Raw genomic sequence first — 25,847 nt, 5'->3', positions numbered from 1 at the left:
TACCTACGGTAGCAATGGGGCATCGACTGCGCGAGGGTACTGGGGAACAAAGGACCCGAAACTAAAGGGGCCCTGGCGGTAACGGAAACCGTTGAAGTCCCTGTCCCACAAGTGCTAATAACCAAGCAGAGTGTCACAGAGAGACACTCGCAGGCTATGTGTAGCTAACTGAAAAAATAGGGAGAGGGAAGGTCTCAGTCGGTTAGCAGGCCAGAAGGTGACAGGAACCGACTGAAAAAATAAGTCAAAGTACTCACCGAGCGTCGTAAAAACGTACGCGGAGGGAGACCCGTGCAGGGAAAAGTGTCTATTGAAGTAAAAAGTAAAGTGTTTCCATGAGAAAAATTTCCTCACAGAGCGGAAAAAAGAAGACTGAGGGAGACACCTGTGGCTCACAGGGATAATTGCAGGCTGAGCATGCGCAGTGCACTCAGTGTGCCAGTGTCAGTCAAAGCTTTGTGGAAACTTTGACAGAAAAGTTTTCCATACAGGGCTCCATCCTGTGATGTCACCCATTTGTGAGGACTACCATCCTGCTTGTCCTGTGAGAAATCTTTATTGCAATTCCACCACTTAAGATTACTGAACCGTTCCTTTCCTGAGGTTGTCCCAAGTTTGTGGACTTGAGGGAGGAAAAAGATTTGAAGCAGTTTAGGAAAAAAATGAAGACATGGTTAATGCCAAAAGCTTTTTAAAGGTATTATCTATTAATCTGCTAAAATGAAGAAAGCTATGAGATCTAGCTAAGTTCATTTTGATTCTGTATATTGCTTTACTGTTTTTATTGTTTTAGAATATGTACATCACTTTGGGTTTTAATCAGGAAAGCGATTAAGAAATACTATTAAATAATTAAAATTGTATTCCTCCCTTTTATGCACTTACCTGCTTGAGCTATTTTCAAAGATTTACTTACTTGTATAAAACTAGGATTTATGAGCAGAAGTGTCATGAAAAGTTACCTACTTTGGAGTAAAATTTCAAAGACACGTCAATTTTATAACATGTGCATGTTGGTGCTGTCCCAGCTGACCCCGCCCAACCCAGACCCTGTCCCTGGCCTGTCCCTTTTCAAAACCCTGGCTCTTTCATATATGCATGTGGCCGGGCTGTTTTGAAAATGCGCTCGGCGCGGCCACGCATGTATCTCCCGGGATTTCTGCTCACCGGCATTTGAAAATGTACTTTTTTGTGTGGGGGATCGAAGACACATATCACACCTGGCTTCTTGCATTTGAAAATCTAAACAAATATAAATATGACCTAAAATATTCTTTTCTTCGTCTTCCATTCATTGAAATACAATTTACCTGTCTATCTGGAACCATCATAGCCACAGTTCTGAACTGAATTTTCAGATTTTCTGGTAGTTCCTGACGGCCAGCATAACCAGGATTCTACATATAAGCATATATTTGTCATTTCTGGTTACAGAGGGTATAGCATGCTAAGTTTATAATAACTTATACAGCTATTCAAAGAACAAGTACTGAGTTTTTAACCTTAAGTGCAAATTTCAAGATTGGTCAAAATTCTTACAAAAGCTTCACAAGAAATTGTTAGCGCAAGCTATGTAAAAAAAAATCCCACAGTTGAACAAAATATTGCCACATGAATAATACATAAAACAAAGTAAGATTTTTTTTCTTATGTATATTAGAAACTCGGGATTTTTGAAACTTGAATAACTTTGATAGGAGCTCTGGGTTATAAAATAAACTGATAATAATTTTATTTTCCTCTTAAAACTTAATATGAGGCCATGTTAGATATGTGTATGAACAAAGTCCATTAACAAGTATATCCCAAGTGTTAAAGCAGTGGCAATAATATTAAAACAGCATGCAGAGAGAAAGTACAATGATGTACAAATGTCCACTCATTCTTGCTTCAAGCATATTTTTGAAGGTTATAAAATTGGACAAATCTGGTGGTTTCCTACAGTACACCCTTCTCCATAGTGGCTGAGAAAGTGCTTGCCTGTTGCAGCTTCCATAATATTGCAGTCAGCTATTGGTTCCAGCTAACCTTAATCCCAATCTTGAGGAGGATCCCTTATGCCTCCCTACATAAATCAGGAATACTACAGGAAATAGGAGTTAGATGCACAGCAGAATGGGGCTGATGCAATACCGTGCACTCAGCAGTCGGGTCAAATAGGCACTAATCCACCCCCTAATGCAATAAAGGGATTAGCGCCTATTTAATGCGCGTCTGATGCGGAGTGAATGGGATAGCGCTCATCACAAGCAAATGCATGTGAAAGAGGCTATTACTCATACACTCCAAATGCAAAAAAATAAATGTGCGTCTCAGACACACATTTATCGCTCAGCTATTAATGCCTGCCTGGAGCAGGCATTAATAATTGAGCACCTTGAAAAGAAGTACAGAAAAGCAGAAAATACTGCTTTTCTGTACTTCTTTTAAAAGTTAAAAAAAAAACCAAAAACCTCAGCCAGCCGCATAAAGAAGACTGACGCCGATATGCTCGGCGTCGGTTTTCATAACTGGCCGGCTGCATTATGAAAAACGATGCCGAGTTTATTGGTATCGGTGTTCATAACTGGCAGACCACCGGTAACCGCGGGGTCGTGTTGGCAAGGAGGCACTAGGATTGCGCAAGCGACCCTAGCTCTTCCTTGCTATCACGACCTCCCGATAAACCCTCTGTGTAAATTTTTAAGATGTTGACTAATTACTGATAGCTATTCACTATGTTACGATGTTGCTGTTGATTAAGTTGGCTATAACCAATTCGATTACATAGTGATAACATGCCCATATATATTGTTGCACCAGTTTATTGTTATTGTTATACCCGTCGTTACTCCTCTTCTAATACGTTGTTATACCTGTAAACCGGAGTGAAGGCCTCTAGCTAAACTTCGGTATATAAAAGCGCACAAATAACTAATTAAATAAATAATTATAACATAGCATGGTGCCTCCCTTGCGGGCGCCATTTATTTATTTATTTATTTTTATCTTTAATATACCGACATTCTTACATCAAATGCAAATCATACCGGTTTACATTAAAACAGAAAATGCAGGAAATATATTTCCATAGTCAAATACAATGAACATTTATAATAAAATTGTTAACAAGCCATAAGGTAAGAACTTGGAAAAAGGTTAATTCACAAAAAAAAAAAAAAAAAAAGAAAGAATTTTAAATGAAGCACAAAGGGTTGCACGAAGGGGTTCACAACCCCTTTGTCGCGCGGGGCCTGGTGGTGAGGCGCTTTTCAACTGCTGACGGAGCTCTCAGTGACGTCGGGGGGGGGGGCATGGTCACACATCTCAGTCACATATCTCACCGTTTCCCCTCACCTCCTGATGTTAGTTTCCTTTTTTTTTCATGTTGGTGTTAACTTCTTGCGGGGGCCCAAGGATGGAGGGTGACCTCCCCGCTCGCCGGCGCCATGTGCACGTTAAGAAAGATGGCACTGACTTTTCTGCACCCACTTTCCACGCTGTTTTTTTTCCTCGGCCCCAATGACTGCAGAGTACTTGCTGTGTAACTGTTAGAGATGTCCAGACTATCTTATTATAGAGGGGAGGTGAAATCTGACTAAGTACAACTTCCCTTTCATTACCTAGTCCTTTATTTACAGTTCTGGGCCCAAAGAGAGTACGTGAATGCACCCAAAATCACATGAACAAGTGTCCCTCAAATTGTACTTTGAGTAGTAGCACTCTCCTTTTCTATTGCCAATGCCCAGATATTAACATTGATACCTATGAAGTATATTATCAGTTGAGTGGGGCTTGGCAGGAGAGTACAAAACTCTGACTATTATCCATAAAGCACTATACTATCACAACTCCAACTGGCTTGAAGATCCCCTGCGCTTCACCTACCACAACCGCCCCACTAGAACTTTGCTAAAAGCCACCCTACATACCCCCTCCCTCAAAATTGCTTATCTCACATCCACCAGGGAGCGTGCCTTTTCTGTGGCTGGTCCCTACCATTGGAATGCTCTCCCCTCTGAACTCCGCTGGCTCTTTAAGCAGGCCTTCCCAGCATGTCTCCCAGCTCCCTTCCTGTCCCCTCCATTTTATTATTTTATCTTATTTATTTATTTTCTCTCCTTATTGGCGTCCCTAGCTTACCCCTATTGTATTATTAGTTTGTTTACGGTTATCTTATCTTAGTGTTTTTTTGTACTATTTTTGCATTATTATTTGTTAATCTATATCTATTGTTATTTGCTCCCTTCCCCTTTTGCCCTCTTCGCTGTATTTCTCTTAGTTCTTTGTAAACCGATATGATGTACCTACGAATGTCAGTATAAAAAAGTTGTTAAACAAATAAATACTTTCGGTTTGCATAGTTTATCAAAACTGTTTTGTGTTTCAGTGAGGCACTGGAAGTGACTAGTACTGTAAAGGAGGGGAAGGGAAACCAAAACTGTTCTTTGGTAACTTATATGCAAAGTAGTTCAGCCATAAATAATGGCAGGACCTCAGCAAAGTTACTTACCTGGATCAGGTGTTTCCATAGAAACAAAAGTGGGTAACATCATTGGATGGCACTGGCTTGGAATATGCTCTCACAGAGTTCAAAAAGACCTGGCAGACTTTCTACGCATGTGCAGTTGCTGCACGAATCTCCTCAGTCATTTCATAAACTAAGCTTCAGCTCTAGGGTAGGTGGGGGGATTGTGTGACTGAATTTTCCCACCATATACAGAGAACACTCGTTATAGGTAAGCAACTTTGCATTCTGAGTGGACAAGCAGGACTACAAAAGTGGGGACACCAAACTGAGGATTGCACCATAACGATTGCCCTATTTGCCCTATTTGTCTAGTAACAGGGGGAAGGGCAATCGTTATAAAAGAGGCTGGTGGGATAGGATTGCACCATAACGATTGCCCTATTTGCCCTATTTGTCTAGTAACAGGGGGAAGGGCAATCGTTATAAAAGAGGCTGGTGGGATAGTTGAAGCATTTAGTTACATTTTTTAGTATTGACTGGCCAAAGTTAGTATCCATGAGGGAATCCTATTCTAGACTACTGATGGCAAACTCTAGTCCTCGTGCCACAAACAGGCCAGGTGTTCAGGATAAGTTAATGAATATGCATGAGAAAGATTTGCATGCACTGCTTCCATTGTATGCATATCTATCTTGTGCATATTCATTGTGGATATCCTGAAAATCTGGCCTGTTTGTAGCACTTGAGGACTGGAGTTCGCCATCACTGCTCTAGACAGTAAAGTTTAAGGAAAGTGTGATCAAGAACTAAGTGGCTGCTTTATACATTTTTTGAAAAGAAGCAGATTGAAGATATGATAAGAAAGTCGAAGTTGCTCATGCTTGATGAGTCTATATTTTGCATTGAAGCTGTTTTACAGAATTAGTAGATCAGTAAGACATACAATCCAATATCCAGGCTGATAGTGTTTTTTTCTTAACTGGCAGTTCTCGTGCTACTGGGTTATGAGATTTTCTGAAAAAAATAGAATAAAGCTCTTCTGTTCTATAAGGCAGGAGTAGGCAACTACAGTCTTTAATGCCATTAACAGGACTAGTTTTCAGGATATCCGCAACGAATATGTGTAAGATATGTCTGCATATTGGGCAGGCAGTGCATGCAAATATATCTCATGCATATTCATTTCAGATATCCTGAAAACCTGTCCTGTTGGTGGATCAGAGTTACCTACCTCTGGTCTAAGGTATGACCTATGGACTGATTGAAGTGAAAATGAGAAACTACTTTTGGTAAAAAAAAAAAAAATAGGATGAATCTTGCATAGTAACATACATAGTAATGATGGCAGATAAAGAACAAAATGGTCTGTCCAGTCTTCCCAGCAAGCTCGTGCAGATTACCCACATTTCTTCTGCTAAGGGTAGTAACTGCCGCACCATGCAGGTTTCCCCTTGCTTTCTGCTAAGGGTAGAAACTGCCACTCCATGCAGGTTATCCCATGCACCCTTTTTTTAATTTCTGACTTCTAGCCTCTAAGTAACTCCAGTGTTTATCTCATGCCAAGTTCCAAATCCATTCTGGCAGCCCCAGTGCTGCCTTGGATCAGAAAGGTCTCCCAATAGGAGAACATCACCCTGGTGTAGCAGGAAGTGATCCTGTAGCAAGGACCTGCTTTCCAGGTGATGTATTGTCCTCTCACATTGAGGACAAGTCTTCCAGGGCTACTGCCCAGGAGGGAAGGGTTAGGCCAGCCATCATAGTTGGTGATTCAATTATTAGAAATGTAGATAGCAGGGTGGCTGGTGGACGTGAAGACCGCCTGGTAACTTTCCTGCCTGGTGCGAAGGTGGCAGACCTCACGCGTCACCTAGATAGGATTATAGACAGTGCTGGGGAGGCGCCAGCTGTCATGGTACATGTGGGCACCAACAACATAGGAAAATGTGGGAGAGAAGTTCTGGAAGCCAAATTTAGGATTTTAGGTAGGAAGCTGAAATCCAGAACCTCCAGAGTGGCATTCTCTGAAATGCTTCCTGTTCCATGTGCAGGTCCCCAGAGGCAGGCAGAGCTCCAGAGTTTCAATGCGTGGATGAGACGATGGTGCAGGGAAGAGGGATTCAGCTTTGTAGCGACTGGGGAAACTTTTGGGGAAAGGGGAGACTTTTCCGAAAGGATGGGCTACACCTTAACCAGAGTGGAACCAAGCTGCTGGCACTAACTTTCAAAAAGAAGATAGAGCAGCTTTTAAACTAGAACAAGGGGGAAAGCCGACAGTCACTCAGCAGTACATGGTTCGGAGAAATGTATCCTTGAAGGATACTAATGAAACAGGAGAGTTAGGGCATCCTAACAGAGAGGTTCCATTAAAAGCAAACATAGTCCATATGCCTATATGTAAAAAATCACCAAAGCTAATGAGTTCCGAATTATCCCAAACAACTGAAAAACAGGTTGTTAAAACAAGCAAAAAACACACTTTGAAATGTCTGTATGCCAATGCCAGAAGTCTAAGAAGTAAGATGGGAGAGTTAGAGTGTATAGCAGCAAATGATGAGATTGACATAATTGGCATCACAGAGACTTGGTGGAAGGAGGATAACCAATGGAACAGTGCTATATCAGGGTACAAATTATATCGCAATGATAGGGAGGATCAACTTGGTGGAGGTGTGGCACTTTATGTCCGGGAGGGTATAGAGTACAACAGGATAAAGATCATACAAGAGATTAAATGCTCAGTAGAATCTATATGGGTAGAAATCCCATGTGTGTTGGGTCAGAGTATAGTGATAGGAGTATACTACCGTCCACCTGGACAAAATGGTCAGACAGATGATGAAATGCTAAGAGAAATCAGGGAAGCAAACCAATTTGGCAGTGCAATAATAATGGGAGATTTCAATTACCCCAATATTGACTGGGTAAATGTAACATCAAGACTTGCTAGAGACATAAAGTTCCTGGATGTAATAAATGATTGCGTCATGGAGCAATTGGTTCAGGAACCAACAAGAGAGGGAGCTATTTTAGATGTAATTCTTAGTGGAATGCAAGACTTGGTGAGAGAAGTAACGGTGGTGGGGCCACTTGGCAACAGTGATCATAACATGATCAAATTTAAACTAATAACTGGAAGGGGGACAATAAGTAAATCTGCAGCTCTAACACTAAATTTTAAAAAGGGAAACTTTGATAAAATGAGGAAAATAGTTAGAAAAAACTGAAAGGTGCAGCTGCAAAGGTTAAAAGTGTTCAACAGGCATGGACATTGTTTAAAAATACAATCCTAGAGGCGCAGTCCATATGTATTCCACACATTAAGAAAGGTGGAAGGAAGGCAAAATGATTACCATCATGGTTAAAAGGTGAGGTGAAAGAGGCTATTTTAGCCAAAAAAACATCCTTCAAAAATTGGAAGAAGGATCCATCTGAAGAAAATAGGATAAAACATAAGCATTGTAAAGCTAAGTGTAAAACATTGATAGGACAGGCGAAGGGAGAATTTGAAATGAAATTGGCCATAGAGGCAAAAACTTATAATAAAAACTTTCTTAAATATATCCAAAGCAAGAAACCTGTGAGGGAGTCGGTTGGACCATTAGCTGACAGAGGGGTTAAAGGGGCTCTTAGGGAAGATAAGGACATTGCAGAAAGACTAAATTAATTCTTTGCCTCCGTGTTTACTAATGAGGATGTTGGGGAGATACCAGTTCCGGAGATGGTTTTCAGGGGTGATGAGTCAGACGAACTGAACGAAATCACTGTGAACCTGGAAGATGTAGTAGGTCAGATTGACAAACTAAAGAGTAGCAAATCACCTGGACCGGATGGTATGCATCCTAGGGTTCTGAAGGAACTAAAAAATGAAATTTCTGATCTATTAGTTAAAATTTGTAACCTATCATTAAAATCATCCATTGTACCTGAAGACTGGAGGGTGGCCAATGTAACCCCAATACCCCAATGTAACCCCAAAACTCCAGGGGCGATAGGGGTAACTACAGACCAGTGAGCCTGACTTCAGTGCCGGGAAAAATAGTGGAAACTATTCTCAAGATCAAAATCGTAGAGCATATAGAAAGACATGATTTAACGGAACATAGTCAACATGGATTCACCCAAGGGAAGTCTTGCCTAACAAATCTGCTTCATTTTTTTGAAGGGGTTAATAAACATGTGGATAAAGGTGAACCGGTAGATGTAGTGTATTTGGATTTTCAGAAGATGTTTGAGAAAGTCCCTCATGAGAGGCTTCTACGAAAACTAAAAAGTCATGGGATAGGAGGTGATGTCCTTTCGTGGATTACAAGCTGGTTAAAAGACAGGAAACAGAGAGTAGGATTAAATAGTCAATTTTCTCAGTGGAAAAGGGTAAACAGTGGAGTGCCTCCGGGATCTGTACTTGGACCGGTGCTTTTCAATCTATATATAAATGATCTGGAAAAGAATATGATGAGGGAGGTTATCAAATTTGCGGATGATACAAAATTATTCAGAGTAGTTAAATAACAAGCAGACTGTGATACATTACAGGAGGACCTTGCAAGACTTGAAGATTGGGCATCCAAATGTCAGATGAAATTTAATGTGGACAAGTGCAAGGTGTTGCATATAGGGAAAAATAACCATTGCTGTAGTTACACGATGTTAGGTTCCATATTAGGAGCTACCACCCAGGAAAAAGATCTAGGCATCATAGTGGATAATACTTTAAAATCGTCGGCTCAGTGTGCTGCAGCAGTCAAAAAAACAAATAGAATGTTAGGAATTATTAGGAAGGGAATGGTTAATAGAACCGAAAATGTCATAATGCCTCTATATCGCTCCATGGTGAGACCACACCTTGAATACTGTGTATAATTCTGGTCGTCGCATCTCAAAAAAGATATAGTTGCGATGGAGAAGGTACAGAGAAGGGCAACCAAAATGATAAGAACATAAGAAATTGCCATGCTGGGTCAGACCAAGGGTACATCAAGCCCAGCATCCTGTTTCCAACAGAGGCCAAAACCAGGCCACAAGAACCTGGCAATTACCCAAACAATAAGAAGATCCCATGCTACTGATGCAATTAATAGCAGTGGCTATTCCCTAAGTAAAATTGATTAATAGCCATTAATGGACTTCTCCTCCAAGAAGTTAACATATTTGGCTTCATTTAGAGATCGTTGTTGGGGTTTATTAGTTTAGTATTTAAGAATAATATTTTAGGATAAGTATATTGAAGTCTTATGTATGTGTATGTAAGATAGAATGAGGTAGTGCATGTCTGGATAAACTGGTTTATTAATTTAATGTATGAGCTGTATTTGCATATGTGTGGATGACTTTTTTATATTAGCTTAGTTTAGTTTAGCTTATTTACTTGATAAATCACTATTTCTTACTGAAGCAAATTATAGCTATGCACAATAAAACAAAGTCGGGCGGATTTTCAAAGCCCTGCTCGCGTAAATCCGCCCGGATTTACGTGAGTAGGGCCTTGCGCGCCGGCGCGCCTATTTTCCATAGGCCGCCGGTGTGCGCAGAACCCCGGGACGCGCGTAGGGTCAGGCAGGCTGCGCAGCTCGGCGCTGGATACTTATTCCAAGTGAAGTATCAGGCTTATTTGATTTGGGGTAGTAACCGCCGTAACAAGCAAGCTACTCCCATGCTTATTTGTTTACCCAGACTATGTAATTCATTCCTTGTTGGTTGATGCTGATTATAAATCATCTTTTCTTCATTTTCCCTGCCATTGAAGGAGAGAGCTATGCTGGATGTGCATATTAGCTTACTGCATCCTATGGAGACCCGGTTTTCATCACGTGTGTTAAATAAAACTTGTGCTAAAGTGTAACTCTGATTTTAGCATGGGTTTTATTACATCAGCACCTATGTTCTGAATAGCCAGGTAAGTTTAAGTTATTTGGTACACATACTCAGACAACTTTATTTAAAGTACTTCAGCAGGACAGTTACCTGGAAAACTTCAGCTGAGTATATTCTAGCAGCTATGCTATATAATTTTAGCTATATAACTTCAGCTGAGTATATTCTAGCAGCTATGCTATATAACTTTAGCAGTGTAGACCATTTAGGAAGGACAATTTCTAGATGGCTAATTAATACTAGTAAAACAATTTGAAAATTGTTCTCTAAATTGTCATATTTATAGTGATATTTGGGTTAATAGGGATATTGGCAAAACATGAATTAAAGCACTTGGTTGCAAATGTTACCCCTGCAAATGAACAATGTATTCAGCGCATTCTAGCTCTAAAAGTTTCCACGCACGATGGAGATGATTTCATTCCAAATAGCTATCTTTAGAGAAAAGTTGGGTTGGACTTCTTATTTCAGTAGCCAAAAATATTTAAATTCAGTAAACATATAAGGAGGTTGTGTGCATTGAGTTAAAAAGCGTATGAATGATATTTAATGAGAAAAACCCTTTAATTTCATAGTAATGGTTGTAAATAGTTTTTAAGCTGTGGCTACATTTTGCATGAGTATATCTGAAGGCTTTTCAAAACAGCACATTTGTCATGCCCCACTTAAAACTGTTTTAGCAATGTATAAACACTTCAAATGCTAATATCTTACCATTGTAATAAAAAATCCAAACTCTGGGTTTAAATCAACAAGATCTCCATCACTAAACAAAAACTGCTTTTTCCTTTCTTTTCTTGCAACCAGAACAATATAAATTTGCTGAGCTGCAACCGATAAAACTGGGAGGTCAATTCTATTAAATTCATCAAAGCACCCCCAAGAACCAGACTGAGCAAGACCTATAATTAGACAAGAAAAAAAATTGTTTTCATTGCCATGCCATTCTAAGTTATAACAAGATGACTTTAATTAGAAAGCAGAGTTGCTTACCTATAACAGGTGTTCTCCCAGGACAGCAGGATGTTAGTCCTATGGGTGACATCATCAGATAGAGCCCTGTCACGGAATACTTTTGTCAAAGTTTCTAGAACTTTGACTGGCACGCTGAGCATGCCCATTATGCCACTAACCCTGTGGCCACACGGGGTTCCCCTTCAGTCTCGTTTGTTGCAAAAGTTAGAGTGAAAAATAAAATAATAAAACGGTATCGAACCCAACTCCATGGGGTGGCAAGTGGGTTTCATGAGGACTAACATCCTGCTGTCCTGGGAGAACACCTGCTACAGGTAAGCAAATCTTTCTCCCAGGTCAAGCAGAATGGTAGTCCTCACATATGGGTGAATAGCAGGCTGACTCATAACAAAGCAGGCCATCCAGCACACATGTGCAACAGGCACAACAACTAGGGTGTTTTTGGCAATGATAAGGCAGCATGAAATTCACAGCGGTTTGAGGTAGGATGAGTTGGGTTTGTACACTAGGAATAAGTTCCGTAGGACAGACTGGTCAAAAGAGTCTTGTCATCCAGCCTTGTCAAGACAGTAGTGGGCGGCGAAGGTGTGAAGAGAGCTCCACGTCGCAGCCCTGCAGATGTCGGCAATCAGTACTGCATTGTAGTTTCCTCCTGACGTTGCTCTGGCCCTGACTGAGTGCACTTTCACTTGTCCCTCAAGTGGAAGGCCTGCTTACTGGTAGCAGAATGCAATGCAGTCTGCCGACCAGTTGGAGAGAGTCTGCTTGCCCACTGCAACTCCAAGCTTGTTTTTATCAAAAGAAACAAAGAGTTGCGTGGACTTTCTGTGGACTGCGGTGCGGTCTAAGTAAAATGCAAGCACACATTTACAGTCCAAGGCGTGCAGAGCTCATTCACCCGGGTGAGTGTGAGGCTTTGGAAAGAAAGTGGGCAAGACAATAGATTGGTTTAAGTGGAAATCCATTACCATCTTGGGAAGGAATTTAGGGTGAGTGCAGAGAACCACTCGGTCATGTATAGGACGAGTATGTTACAAGAGCTACCAGGGAAATTACTTTCCATGTAAGATATCTGAGTTTGGAGGAGTGCAGGGGCTCAAAAGGAGGATGCATGAGCTGTTTAAGTACCACATTGAGGTCCCAGGCCATGACCGGTGGGCGTAGAGGAGGCTTAAGCTGTAGTAAGCCTCTCATGAAGCAATCCACAAGGGGTTGAGCCATTATTGGGGCATCCCCTATTCATTGATGATAAGCAGAGATGGCACTGAGGTGTACTCGTATGGAGGAAGTTTGGAGACCAGATTCCGAGAGGTGCCAGAGATAGTCTAAGAGTTTCGGTGTGGGGCAAGAAAAGGAATCAAAGCCATTCTGTGAGCACCACAAGGTAAACCTTTTCCACTAAGAGCAGTAAGACTTTCACGTGGAAGGCTTTTGTGAAGCTACAAGGACTTGAGAGTTGTTACTAGAAAGATTGAGGGGCTGTAGTATCAACCTTTCAACATCCAGGCCGTCAGGGACAGGGTCTGCAGGTTCAGGTAGCGCAACTTGCCGTGATTCTGTGTTATGAGGTTGGGCGCCGTGCCCAGGCGAATGGGTTCCTGGACAGAGAGATCAAGAAGTAAGGGAAACCAGATTTGGCATGGCCAGTATGGGACTATGAGTAGCATTATGCCTCGGTCTTGTTGTAGCTTCACGAGAGTCTTGCTTATTAGCGGAATCGGTGGGTATGCATATAACAGGTCTGTGTTCCAGGGGCGGGCAAAGGCATCCATGGTTGGTGCTCTTCGGTCCCTGTGTAGGGACCAGAAATGTTCCACTTTGCAATTCTGATTGGATGCAAAGAGGTCGATGTCCGGCTGACCCCCATGGTGGAAGATTCTGCCTGCAACAGAGGAATCCAGACACCACTCGTGCAGCTGGAAATTCCAGCTGAGGTGGGCCACCACTGCATTCTGTGTGCCTGCCAGATAAGTGGCTCGCAGTAGAATGGAATAGAGATGTGAATCGGAACCGGAATCGCTTCAGATTCCGATTCTGATTCACATGTTGTTTTTTTTTCATCGGGCCTGATCGCGGTTTTGTTTATCAGCTGCGCCCGAGCCGATAAACAAAAAACCCATCCGACCCTTTAAAACTAATACCTTAGCTTCCCCCACCCTCCCGACCCCACCAAAAACTTTTTACAGGTACCTGGTGGTCCAGTGGGGGTCCCTGGAGCGATTTCCCGCTCCCGGGCTGTCGGCTGCCACTAATCAAAATGGCGCCGATGGCCCTTTGCCCTTACCATGTGACAGGGTATCCGTGCCATTGGCCGGACCCTGTCACATGGTAGGGGCACTGGATGGCCCACGCCATCTTGTGCTCCTACCATGTGACAGGGGCTGACCAATGGCACCGGTAGCCCCTGTGACATAGTAAAGGCCAAGGCTATCGGCGCCATTTTGATTACTGGCAGCCAATGGCCTGAGTGCAGGAGATCGCTCTCGGACCCCCGCTGGACCACCAGGGGCTTTTGGCAAGTCTTGGGGGACCCTCCTGACCCCCACAAGACTTGCCAAAAGTCCAGCGGGGGTCCAGGAGCGACCTCCTGCACTCGGACCGTCGGCTGCCAGTATTCAAAATGACACCGATAGCTTTTGCCCTTACTATGTCACAGGGGCTACCGGTGCCATTGGTCAGCCCCTGTCACATGGTAGGAGCACAAGATGGCGCTGGCCATCCAGTGCTTCTACCATGTGACAGGGTCTGGCCAATGGCACGGATACCCTGTCACATGGTAAGGGCAAAGGGCCATCGGCGCCATTTTGATTAGTGGCAGCCGACGGCCCGGGAGCGGGAGATCGCTCCAGGGACCCCCACTGGACCACCAGGTACCTGTAAAAAGTTTTGGGGGGGGGTCGGGAGGGTGGGGGAAGCTAAGGGATTAGTTTTAAAGGGTCTGGGTGGGTTTAGGGGTTATTTTTGTGTGCCGTTTTTCCCGCCCTCCCCCAAAACGATAAGAGAACCCCCACGATCAATATCATGGGGTTTTCCTATCGCTTTGGGGGAGCCCCCGATTTCTGACGATTTTGAAAATATCGTCCGATATTTTCAATCGTCCGAAGCCCGATTCACATCCCTAGAATGGAATGCGACAGGGCCCATGCCCAAATCTGCGCCGCTTCTTGGCAGAACAGATAAGAGCCCGTGCCCCCTTGTTTGTTCAGATACCACATTGCTACTTGGTTGTCTGTTTGAATCAAGATGACCTTATTGGATAGGTAGTCCCTGAATGCATAAAAGGGGTACCGCATCGCTCGAAGCTCTAGAAAGTTGATCTGATAGGTCGCTTCAGCTTTTGTCCAAGTCCCTTGGGTTTGAAGGCCTTCAACATGGTCTCCCCAACCTAGGTTGGAGGCATCTGTGGTTAAGGTCACCTGAGGAGCTGGTTGCTTGAAGGGAAGACCTGTTTGTAAATTGGCCTTGTGCGTCCAAGTAAGAGACAGATGAAGCTGGTTGGTTATGTAGACAAGGGATGAAAGCAGCTGAGTGGCTTGGTGCCACTGAGATTTTAGAGTCCATTGAGTCAGTCTCATGGCTAGGCATGCCATTGGAGTAACGTGGTCTGTTGACGCAATATGGCTGAGCAATATGAGTAATTGGTGAGCCGAGGCTGTTTGATAGAGCTGGCTAGGTTGGACAGCACGGTTGTGCGGTTGTTGGGTAAGAACCCCCTTGGCCACCCTGTGTCCAGGTCTGCTCCTATAAAGGAGAGATGGTGAGATGGTGTCAAGTGGGATTTCGGGTAGTTGATCAGAAACCCCAATGAGTTAGAAGCCATATGGTGAGACTGAGGGAGTCGAGGTCTCCTTGTGTGGACTGGCTTTTTATGAGCTAGTCATCTAGATGTGGAAAAACATGGATGCCCTTGCGGTGTAACTGTACAGGCATGATTGCCAGGCATTTTGTGAACACTCGGGGGGGCCAAGGCCAGGCCGAATGGCAGTACCTTGTATTGATAATGTCCGTGTCACATTACAAATCACAGGTATTTGCGATGAGGAGGGTAGATTGCAATATGGGCGTAAGCGTCTTGAAGGTCCAGAGAGCAGAGCCAATTCCCCTTTTGTAGGAGAGGTAGCATGGTGCCTAGGGACCCCATTCTGAACCATTCCTTGTGAAGAAATGTGTTTAAGGTACGGAGATCCAGAATAGGCCGGAGGCCGCCGGTCTTTTTTGGGATTAGAAAACACCGGGGGTAGAACCCTCTCCCCTGCTGAGTTGAGGGAACCGGTTCTATGGCCCTGGCAGACAGAAGGGTCGAGAACTCTGACTTGAGAAGTACTGTGTGATCATCCCAGCTTCACGCTGGAATGGGTGGGGAGTCTGGGGGTACAGTCGAAAAATGTAGGCGGTAACTGTGGGTTATGATGGACAGCGCGGTTCTGCGGTCCATCAGTACCCATTGGTCTGTGATAATTGGGTGCCAATTGGTTGCAAAGTGGCAGCGGCGACCTCCCACTGGTGAACTGGGTTGTGGGATCGGGGGGGGGGGGGGTGGCTGCTGCTCTCTGGAAAAAAGTCAAAATACAGTTGCAGGACCAGCTTGTGGAGCTGGTTGTGCTCTAGGAGTTCTCGCTTGGCGTGCATGTCCTCTCTGAGGGACCCTAACTGGCCGAGCACAGGACACAGGAGGATAATACCTGTGTGGTCTGTGGAATTGCGTTCTGGTGTCCCTACATCTGCCCCTGCGGGCTATGTAGGGAATATCTGAGGTGACAGGTGATGCAGAGTCTCATGATGGCCCTTTAACTGGGCCACTGCATCTTGTATCTTGTCCCCGATCAGGTTTTCTCCTGTACAGGGGAGATGTGCAAGTTTGTCCTGCACCTCCAGGCATAGGTCTGAGGCCTTCAGCCAGGCCTAGCGTCTAGCACTGATGCCCACTGCTGAAACCCTGGATGCTGTTTCAAAAGAGTCATAAGCAGCTATAACCTCGTGTTTACCTGCTTCCAATCCTTTCTGCATAATGGAGGACGAGGTCTCTTGATGTTGCTGCGGTAGGGTCTCTGCAAATTCCTTGACTTGTTTCCATAGATTACTAATATATTGGGTCATGTATAATTGGTACGCTGCTATTTGCACTATTAACATGGATCCTTGAAAGACTGAGCCACAATGCATCCAATGCCTTCTGTTCTATCCAGGGGGAGCAAAGGAGTGTGGACGGGATCTTTTAGCCTTCTTTTAGGCTGATTCCACCACTACAGAATGGTGGGGCAATTGGCTTTTCTGAAATCCTGGGGCTTGATGGATCAGGTACATAGCATCTGTCTTTCTGTGGACTAGAGGTAAAATACCCAGATGGTCCTACAGACGGTATATGAGGTCATGCACTGGTATTGCCATTACCTCTTTTGTAGCATCTACGAACTGTAAGACCTCCAACATCTTGTGGCGAGCGTCTTCCTCCATTACCAGTAGAAATGGAATAGTTTCAGACATCTCCTTGACAAAGCTAGCAAAGGAGAGGTCTTCCAGAGGAGTATGACGCCTTTCTTCCAGGGGTGAAGGCTCTGATAGCAACTCATCGGAAGCTTGTGAGGATTGGTCCGAGTATGATCCTCCCCTGGATCATAAGGAGTTTTTTCCTCTGCCACTGGGCTTCCTGAGGGAGGGAGGAAGGATGCCAAAGCCAAGAGGGCGGGAAGGCATCGATGGATGGCAAGGTGGCATCGATGGCGGTGTCGCCGGCATCGGAGGTGGTGCTGGCATCGAGGGCACTGAGGTAGATGGGGTGCACTTAGGCACCGATAGATCTGAAGGTCCTGGAATGGGTTCCAGCATCGGTGGATCCCATGCAGGGATCGGGCCTGAAGTCGCCTCTTCCTCCTCCGAGGAACCCGGAATGGGAATCGGGATCTGTGGAGGCCTTGATGGAGGACTCAGTGGTAGCATGTCCGATGGCACAGGTTGAGTTGGCAGGGCACCGATAAGGGTGTCCAAGCTCTCGAGGAGCAGTGCGAACATCAAGGGCGCCGATTCCGGTGCCGATATGGGGCCCGGTGCCAGTGGTGACTGGAAGCCCTGAAAGGCATTCAGCACTGCCTGTTGAACCAGTCTGTCCAACTCCTCCCTGAAGGCTGGTGTGGATAACACTGCGCCTGGGGTTGGAGGCAGGCTAGGCGTTACTGGAGCCTCCACCGGAGTCTGTGGAGGCTAGTACCCAGCACTAAAATCAGTGGGAAATGCCTCGGGGTCCCGGGTCCAGAGGAGGATGGGGCTCCTCTCCTCGGGCCCTCTTCGCAGGCAGCTCAGTGGAAGTCAGTGTCGCTGCGGTATCGGTGTCGGGGAAGTCCATCAGTGCTGGTGGCGTTGTTTCCCACAGTGCTCGGTCTGGTCCTTCTCCGGCACCGAGGATGATGACGCCGATGTCTTTGAAGGAGTCGCTGACAGACAGTCACTCGCTCCGCGGTGTTCCTGGCGGGGTTTTTCCGAAGTAGATGGACCTTCTCCGGTCGGTGCACCTTGAAATGGAGTCGATGGAGCAGAGATTTTGGACGCAAACAGATACTCCATCTTTTCCAGTCGAGCACACCAGCCTTTTGAGGTCATTTGGGCGCAACTGAGGCAGCGCCGGACGTCATGCGAAGGATCTAAGCACAAAACACAAACATTGTGCAAGTCCATTATGGACATAGTCCTCAGACACTCGGGGCATTTTCTAAACCCGGTCGCCATGCTGAAAAAAAGTTGCACACCATCAGACACCGAGGGGTATGCTGCCAGGAACCGACTGCAAATCGCGGGATATACACTTACCGATCGATGGAGGGAACGGAGTGTGATGGGGAACCCCGATGAGGGTAAAATAACTAAGATAGTCTTCGAATTTTTTCCGTGAGGAAAAGTGTGAGGAAAAATTCTCACAGAGCTTCTAAACCGCGAGGCAACTGCTGCGCGTAAAAAAAACAGACTGAAGGGGGACCCTGTGTGGCCACAGGGTTAGTGGCATGCTGGGCATGCTCAGTGTACCAGTCAAAGTTCTAGAAACTTTGACAAAAGTATTCCGTGACAGGGCTCCATCTGATGATGTTATCCATATGTGAGGACTACCATCCTGCTTGTCCTGGGAGAAAAAATATTTACAGTATTATAAAGATTTTTGAAACATGGAAGACCACATATAGTATATACTGTAGGTTCAAATGTGTAGGCAAAATATTCAAAACACAGTAATTCAGGAAAAGCAACTTTTGTCCTCTGGCTAGAGATTTGAGAAAATACAGGTCACTTAACAAAGATAACTAAATTTAGGTGAAATTTATCCCACAACTGTTCATCTTTAATAAAAGCATGTTAGCCATAAAAACTTTTTGTGATGCTAGATTTGTTAGATTTTGGAATCAATTTCAAACAGATAGAAACTGAAAGGGTAACTTTCAAACAACTCCATGTAGCCCCATATATAGCTGATGGTAGATCTACAAAATTTTATAACCTGTGCGTATCATATACACGTAGATTATAAAATATGAAGGAAAATTGACGACCGGCGCATGCACGTGGATGTGCCGAATATATAACATGTGCGCGAATATGTGTATATATGCGTACGTGTAATAAAATCAGCTGTCCATGCAAACATGCGCGCGTGATTTTATATTGACGTGCGCATGTGCACACGAATGCCGTCTTGAGCGTGTAAGTGGGGAAAAGTTTAGTAGACATGTGCAGCATTGCATTACACCTTTTTCCCAGTTTGCTCCCAGTTAGCCCCAGTAAAGGAAAGGACTTCCTAAACCACCTAGCTAACTTGCCTCTCTTTTACCCTATTAGCTCTGAGCTTTAAAAACCCCCTGACTAACCTCATTTTTTTTGTTACACGACTTACACGCCATCCATAGCAAAAGTAAAGTTATGCGGTAGGGTACCCCAGTGTGTGCTTGTGCACATTACTACTTATGCGCTGACTTCATGGTGCAGCCCCGGCCTGCCCATGCCCCACCCAGACCATGCCCACATCCTGCTCCTTCCCCAGAAACTATGTTTATGCACGTACCGGGAGATATACGCATAGGACTAAGTCATGCATGTATCTCCCAGTTTTGCCACATGCAAACCTTTGAAAATCGACCAGTATGTGTATGTCTAACCTCAGTCATACCTGTGTATGTTTGGCTATGCATGAATACCTGCTATGCACTGGAAGTGCATACTTTTCCTACCTATTTGATAAATATACATGTATATATTTTACGCGTGAATGTAACTTGTTTGCATAAAACCCAGATTTAGACATGGAAGTCTGTAAATTTTAATTTAAATCATCAGTTTTCCAATACTTCCATCAATTCACCCAATCCTTCTCCAGGTGATCAAGTCCCAACTTGTTCTTCATTCTGAACTCCCCCCAGTTCACCCAGACTGCCCACCCAACCAATAGATGACAACAGACAAGTCTGATATCAGTTGCACAAGATAATTAGCAGGTGTAAATTGCATGAATTGATTGACAAATGTACTCACATTAAGTCTCTTATAAAATAGCAACTTACGTGTCTAACTCTTAGATCTATCCTAGAACACCATTAGACTGCTTCTTATTTGTGCGTGTATATGTGCGTGTGAAACCAAAAGTACACATGTATTTTTTATGTTTATATAATAGCATGTATGAAGGTACAAGCTACTTACAATTTGATCCATGTACCTGTGTCAACTTGCTCCTTGTATCTGTATGCCTCTTACTATAATCACTAGGCTTTTCAAAAACTATTATGATGCATTTACTAGGGATGTGCATTCGTTTTGAACGAATGCGCAATCAGCAACGTATAGGTCCCTATTCGTTGCATTCGTGGGGTTCCGAAACGTATGGCGAACCCCCATGAATGCAACGTATCATTAACAAATTAAACCCCCACCCTCCTGATCCCCCCAAGTCTTGCCAAAAGTCCCTGGTGGTCCAGCGGGGGTCCTGGAGCGATCTCCTGCACTCCCTTTTTCAGTTTTTTTAAAATATGCAAATGAAATGAAGCTTTGAATAATTATTTAAATTATTTTTAACACTTATCTGAAAAGACAGCAAAAGTCCACTAGTAGTTGCTATTTTTGTAGACAATCTTCTGGAGGAAAATCATTGATTTGAATGTATATGCTTGCTGGCTATCAATGAAACCATCAGGAAATATAATAAAGTCAAGAGATGTCCTCCATAATAGATGTTATATGATGGTAACTCAGATTTGATATCACGTTGTTAAAAACGTATATCTCTCAAGGCAAGTGGAATGCTCTGACAGCTTGCTTCTGAGGACTGAGAGTTAGCTGAAGTAATTTATTATAATGCAGAGTGTAGAATGAAATTCTTTTTTGAATACTCAAAACTGCAGCAGTACATTTTTTTTCTTTGTATTTCTGCTTCTTTTGGGATTTTCTCTTTTATTTGAGCTGCTGACTTCCATTCACTACATTTTGCATTTTTAAAATTTTGGATAGGTATTTATACTGAAAGATACTTTTCTTTGTATATCTGTTCAAGCTTTGTCCTTATTCATGTACAGTTTTTGGCATATTTGTGTATATCAGAAAAAAATGAGAATAAGTAATTTGCAAAAATAAAAGCTGGTTTGTCTGTATCACTTAATTGTTACCTTTGAATATCCTGCCCAGTCCTCTAAAGTCCATCTGATCTGAGCAGTTAAACACAACAACATATTTTCCCAAGGCCTTGCCCATATCTTTCACTGTTTCTGTTTTACCAGTTCCAGCTGGTCCTGCTGGAGCTCCACCCATATTCATTCCCAAAGCTTGAGCCAATGTGATATAACATCTGCAAAAAACAAGGTGATAATGTGTATAGTATATGATCTGTTCCAATAGGACATAGGACAGCTGTTGTCTGCTTTACCGATAATCAGATATATAACTATGCAAGCAAGTTAAAATTGTTTGCTATTATTCAAGATTTCATATACCACAAAAAGATGCAATCCAGGAACTATTTCTTTAACAAGGATGACTTTATTTACTAAAGGGCAACAACTTTGGCCAATTATTGTGTCGTATTGACTGAACTCATCATGCTTCAAATTATCCACATTTTTGCAGCATTCAGTAAAATTAAATATGCAAAAATTATGAATAAAAAAGGTACAATAGTTTTGTCCAACTTATTGCATCTTAAAAGGATTGTCTTGCTTTTTCCCATCATTCAGTAATAAATATAGCAGAATTCCTAAAACATTATCGCCCGCAGTGGTACCATAACATTTTTTTCCTAATCCTGCCGAAACTCCACCCTAATCCATCCCCTTTCCCTCATTTAAATTTTAACTTTGTGATGTGGTCACTATTACATCGTTAGGACATTATTGCACGCGATAAGGCCACATCACGTTTTGAAGAATGACTCTGTAAGTCATGCAAGATCAGTTAAATATTGTATAACGGAAACACACAAAACTGAACATAATACAAGACATACAATTGGAGAGGAACTTTTGTCAGTGCTGCGAAGAATGAAAGCACCCAAGCATTAAAAGAGATTAGGTTGGTCAATGTCCCTTGTAATGTTCTTGCTAACAGCAATATTGTATAAAACTCAGTAAGCTAGAACAATCTCTAGCACTTTCAAAGATGAATATTGAAGCACCCCTAGATTTATCCAGATATATGAACCAACTGCTTGATGACAGTAAATGTGTGTTTCTCATAATGCTTCTCTGCAGGAGTTCTGTGTTACTGGGAAAGCGAAATGTAGCACACGTATCAATGTTATACACATATCTATGTTATAAACTAGCCAAGGATGGTTCTTATCATTAGGCAGGTACCTCAGGTGGCATAAATTTGGAGCAGCAGCAAGTGCTCCCAAAACACCCCCAAGGCGGCTGCCTCACCTTGCATCCAGATGAAAAAAACAAGCAATGGGGTTTGTACCCTGAGGCAGAAATAAAACCATCGTGACAGAAAGAGGATATTGCACTGGTGCAGGATGGTATCATACCTGCAGGGTTCCCAGCCCCTGCGAGAAGGAAGAAGGTCCTGCAGTGGCGCAGGATGGCGATGGACTTTTCACATCCTGCGGGCAAGAATACCTGGTGGGTGAGTGAAATGTAAGGGAAGAGAAGATGTGAGAGAGGGAAGGTGAGAGGGGGGGAGTGAAAGAGAGGAGATTGAAAGGAAATGTAGGACTGAGAGGGGATGGGAAGAGGAGGGAGTGAATGAGAAGGGATGGAAGTGAAGGGGTGAGTGCATGGAAGGGAAGAGATGCATGAGAGAGATTGGGAAAGGAGAAATGGAAAGCGGTGATAAGTTTTAGAGAAGGGGATATGTCAAGGAGAGGAAAGGAAAGGAAGTATAAGAGGGAAGGAAAGGGAAGGGGTGCAAGTGAGATAGAAGGGAATGAGAGGGAAAGTGGGAAAGGTTGGAAAGTAGAGAAAGAGCAACACTGTTTGGAGAAGGTGTAGGGCCAGTGGAATCACTAGGTAGACAAGGAGGCTGCCTGCAGCACCAGTTTTAGAGATGATACAGCAGTGACAAGACTGCAAAGATTGTTATTCCTTGCTCTTCCTTCCCACTTGGGCACGGAATAGGAACTTGTGTCATGTGGGCCTGCACATTTCTATTTCTACTTTATGGTCGCTGCATTCTATATTTTATAAGGGTTGGTCTGTGTTCTGCAGATGGTGCCGAGGTAAGGTGTTCTGCTGCTGTGTAGTTTCTGTGTAGGGATCTATTACAACCTGACTTGTTCTGTTTTCCTAAAATCCTCTGCATAGGGTCCCAGGGCCACCTTCGATTAAATGGCTTCTGATGGTTCACTTTCCTTATTGACATTAAGCCCCTCTGAGTCCAAGGTTCCATGTTAAGGGGAATAATATCTCCAAAGACTTGAGCATTATTAAATCCATATTTAAATATCACAATATTTTATATACAGCAGTAATAATCATGCTGGATGCTGATTACTGCCATTTGAAAAAAAGTTGATTAAAGTGGTCATTTACAGTTTCTTATTTAATACAGTCCATTTACACTGTGGGTCTTTCCAATAAATCTGTGACTTTATAAGAAGTTAATTTGTTCTTGTATTATTGATTTTTTTAACTTACATAGAAACAAACATAGAAACATAGAAGTGACGGCAGAAGAAGACCAACGGCCCATCCAGTCTGCACAGCAAGCTACGCAGTTTATCCATTTTTTTTTCTCCCTCCCACCCGTCTCTATTGGCTTCCAGCACCCTCCGGCCCCAATTCCCTTCCACCCTCCACCAATGCAGAGAGCAGCGCCATCCTAGTGAACATCCAGCTCAATCAGGGGTAGCAACCGCCGCAACCAGCAGGCCACACCCCTGCCCCTTACCCACCCCTGTTTTGTTTGCTTGTTTTTTTGGTTTTTTGGTTTTTTTTAAAAAAAATTTTGAGATGGCAGCCCTCCATCCTTCCACTCCATGAAGGTGGAACACCAATCGCTGGCCACTGGCATCCCGCTCCGTGAATGCCTCTGTGGCTACTGCCGCTCCGTGCAGTGTTTTGTTGCATGAAAGTGGAACACCAACTACTGGCCACTGGCATCCCGCTCCGTGAATGCCTCTGTGGCTACTGCCGCTCCGTGCAGTGTTTGCTGCCTCCTCTCTATTTATGCCCACTAGACTTGATGGATCCACAGTGTTTATCCCACGCCCCTTTGAAGTCCTTCACAGTTTTAGACTTCACCACTTCCTCCGGAAGGGCATTCCAGGCATCCACCACCCTTTCCGTGAAGAAATACTTCCTGACATTGGTTCTTAGTCTTCCTCCCCGGAGCCTCAGCTCGTGACCTTTGGTTCTGCTGATTTTTTTCCTACGGAAAAGGTTTGTTGTTGTCTTTGGATCATTAAAGTTTTTCAAGTATCTGAAAGTCTATCACCCCTGCTCCTCCTTTCCTCCAGGGTGTACATATTTAGATTCTTCAATCTCTCCTCGTACGTCATCCGATGAAGATCTTCCACCTTCCTGGTCGCCCTTCTCTGTACCGCTTCCATCTTGTCTTTGTCTCTTTGTAGATACGGTCTCCAGAACTGAACACAGTACTCCAGGTGAGGCCTCACCAAGGACCTGTACAAGGGGATAATCACTTCCCTTTTCTTACTTGATATTTCTCTCTCTATGCAGCCCAGCATTCTTCTGGCTTTTGCTATCGCCTTGTCGCATTGTTTCGCAGACTTCATATCATTAGACACTATCACCCCAAGGTCCCTCTCCTGCTCCGTGCACATCAGCCTTCCCCCCCCCCCCCCCCCCAACATATACAGTTCATTCGGATTTCCACTCCCCATATGCATGACTTTGCACTTCTTGGCATTGAATCTCAGCTGCCATATCTTCGACCACTCTTCCAGTTTCCTTAAATCCCGTCTCATTCTCTCCACTCCTTCCGGCGGGTCCACTCTGTTGCAGATCTTAGTGTCATCCGCAAAAAGACAAACCTTACCTTCTATCCCGTCCGCAATGTCGCTCACAAAGATATTGAACAGGACCGGTCCCAACACCGATCCTTGCGGTACACCACTTAAAACCGCTTTCTCTTCAGAGAAAGTACCATTTACCATCACACATTGTCTTCTGTCCGTCAACCAATTTGCAATCCAGGTCACCACTTCAGCACTCACTCCTAAGCTTCTCGTTTTATTCACCAGTCTCCTGTACGGAACCGTATCAAAAGCTTTGCTGAAATCCAAGTAGATGACATCGAGTGCACTTCCTTGATCCAATTCCTTGGTTACCCAGTCAAAAAAGTCAATCAGGTTTGTCTGACAGGATCTTCCCCTGGTGAATCCATGTTGCCTCTGGTCCATCAATTCTCCGGACTGTAGATATTTCACTATTCTCTCTTTCAGCAGTGACTCCATTACTTTTCCCACCACTGAAGTGAGGCTAACCGGTCTGTAGTTACTAGCCTCCTCTCTGTTCCCACTCTTGTGAAGCGGGACCACCACCGCTCTTCTCCAATCTCTCGGTACCTCTCCCGTTTCTAGGGATCTATTGAACATGTCACACAGCGGACCCGCCAGAACATCTCTGAGCTCCCTCAGTATCCTTGGATGAATCCCATCAGGCCCCATGGCTTTGTCCACCTTCAGATTCTTTAGCTCTTCCCATACATTTTCTACTGTAAAAGGATTTTCATCTATTCCACTTCCCTCCAGTTTCTTGTTGTGTAGAGATGGTCCTTCTCCAGGGTCTTCTTTAGTGAACACAGAACTGAAGTATTCGTTTAATATTTCTGCCATTTCTTCATCTCTCTCCACACATTGATCATTACCACCTTTTAATTTCACAATACCACTATGGACTTTTCTCTTTTCGCTGATGTATCTGAAAAATGTTTTGTCACCATTTTTTATCTCCTTGGCAATCCTCTCTTCCGCTTGACTTTTTGCCAACTTGATTAATTTCTTTGTCTCCCTCAGTTGAATCAAATATTCTTCTTTGTGTTCCTCCCTTTGGGATCTTTTATATTTCTTGAATGCTGTTCTTTTAGCTTTAATTTTGTCAGCTACCTCCTTTGAGAACCAGATAGG

At 43.7% G+C, this 25,847-nt stretch overlaps 1 protein-coding gene across 1 annotated transcript in view; it reads right to left on the bottom strand.

The window, feature by feature from the left end:
* DNAH8 (dynein axonemal heavy chain 8) overlaps positions 1-25,847 on the bottom strand; it is a 1,926,251-nt gene that overhangs the window by 820,075 nt on the left and 1,080,329 nt on the right. Inside the window, 3 exon segments of the mRNA XM_029592920.1 lie at positions 1,311-1,397; positions 11,036-11,223; positions 20,932-21,110. Coding sequence (XP_029448780.1) covers positions 1,311-1,397; positions 11,036-11,223; positions 20,932-21,110 — 454 coding nt within the window.

Source organism: Rhinatrema bivittatum, chromosome 3 (genome assembly GCF_901001135.1).
Source record: "Rhinatrema bivittatum chromosome 3, aRhiBiv1.1, whole genome shotgun sequence".
Taxonomy (NCBI): Eukaryota; Metazoa; Chordata; class Amphibia; order Gymnophiona; family Rhinatrematidae; genus Rhinatrema; species Rhinatrema bivittatum.
The sequence above is the reverse complement of the archived record's forward strand: the minus strand, read 5'-3'. Positions and strand labels throughout refer to the sequence as shown.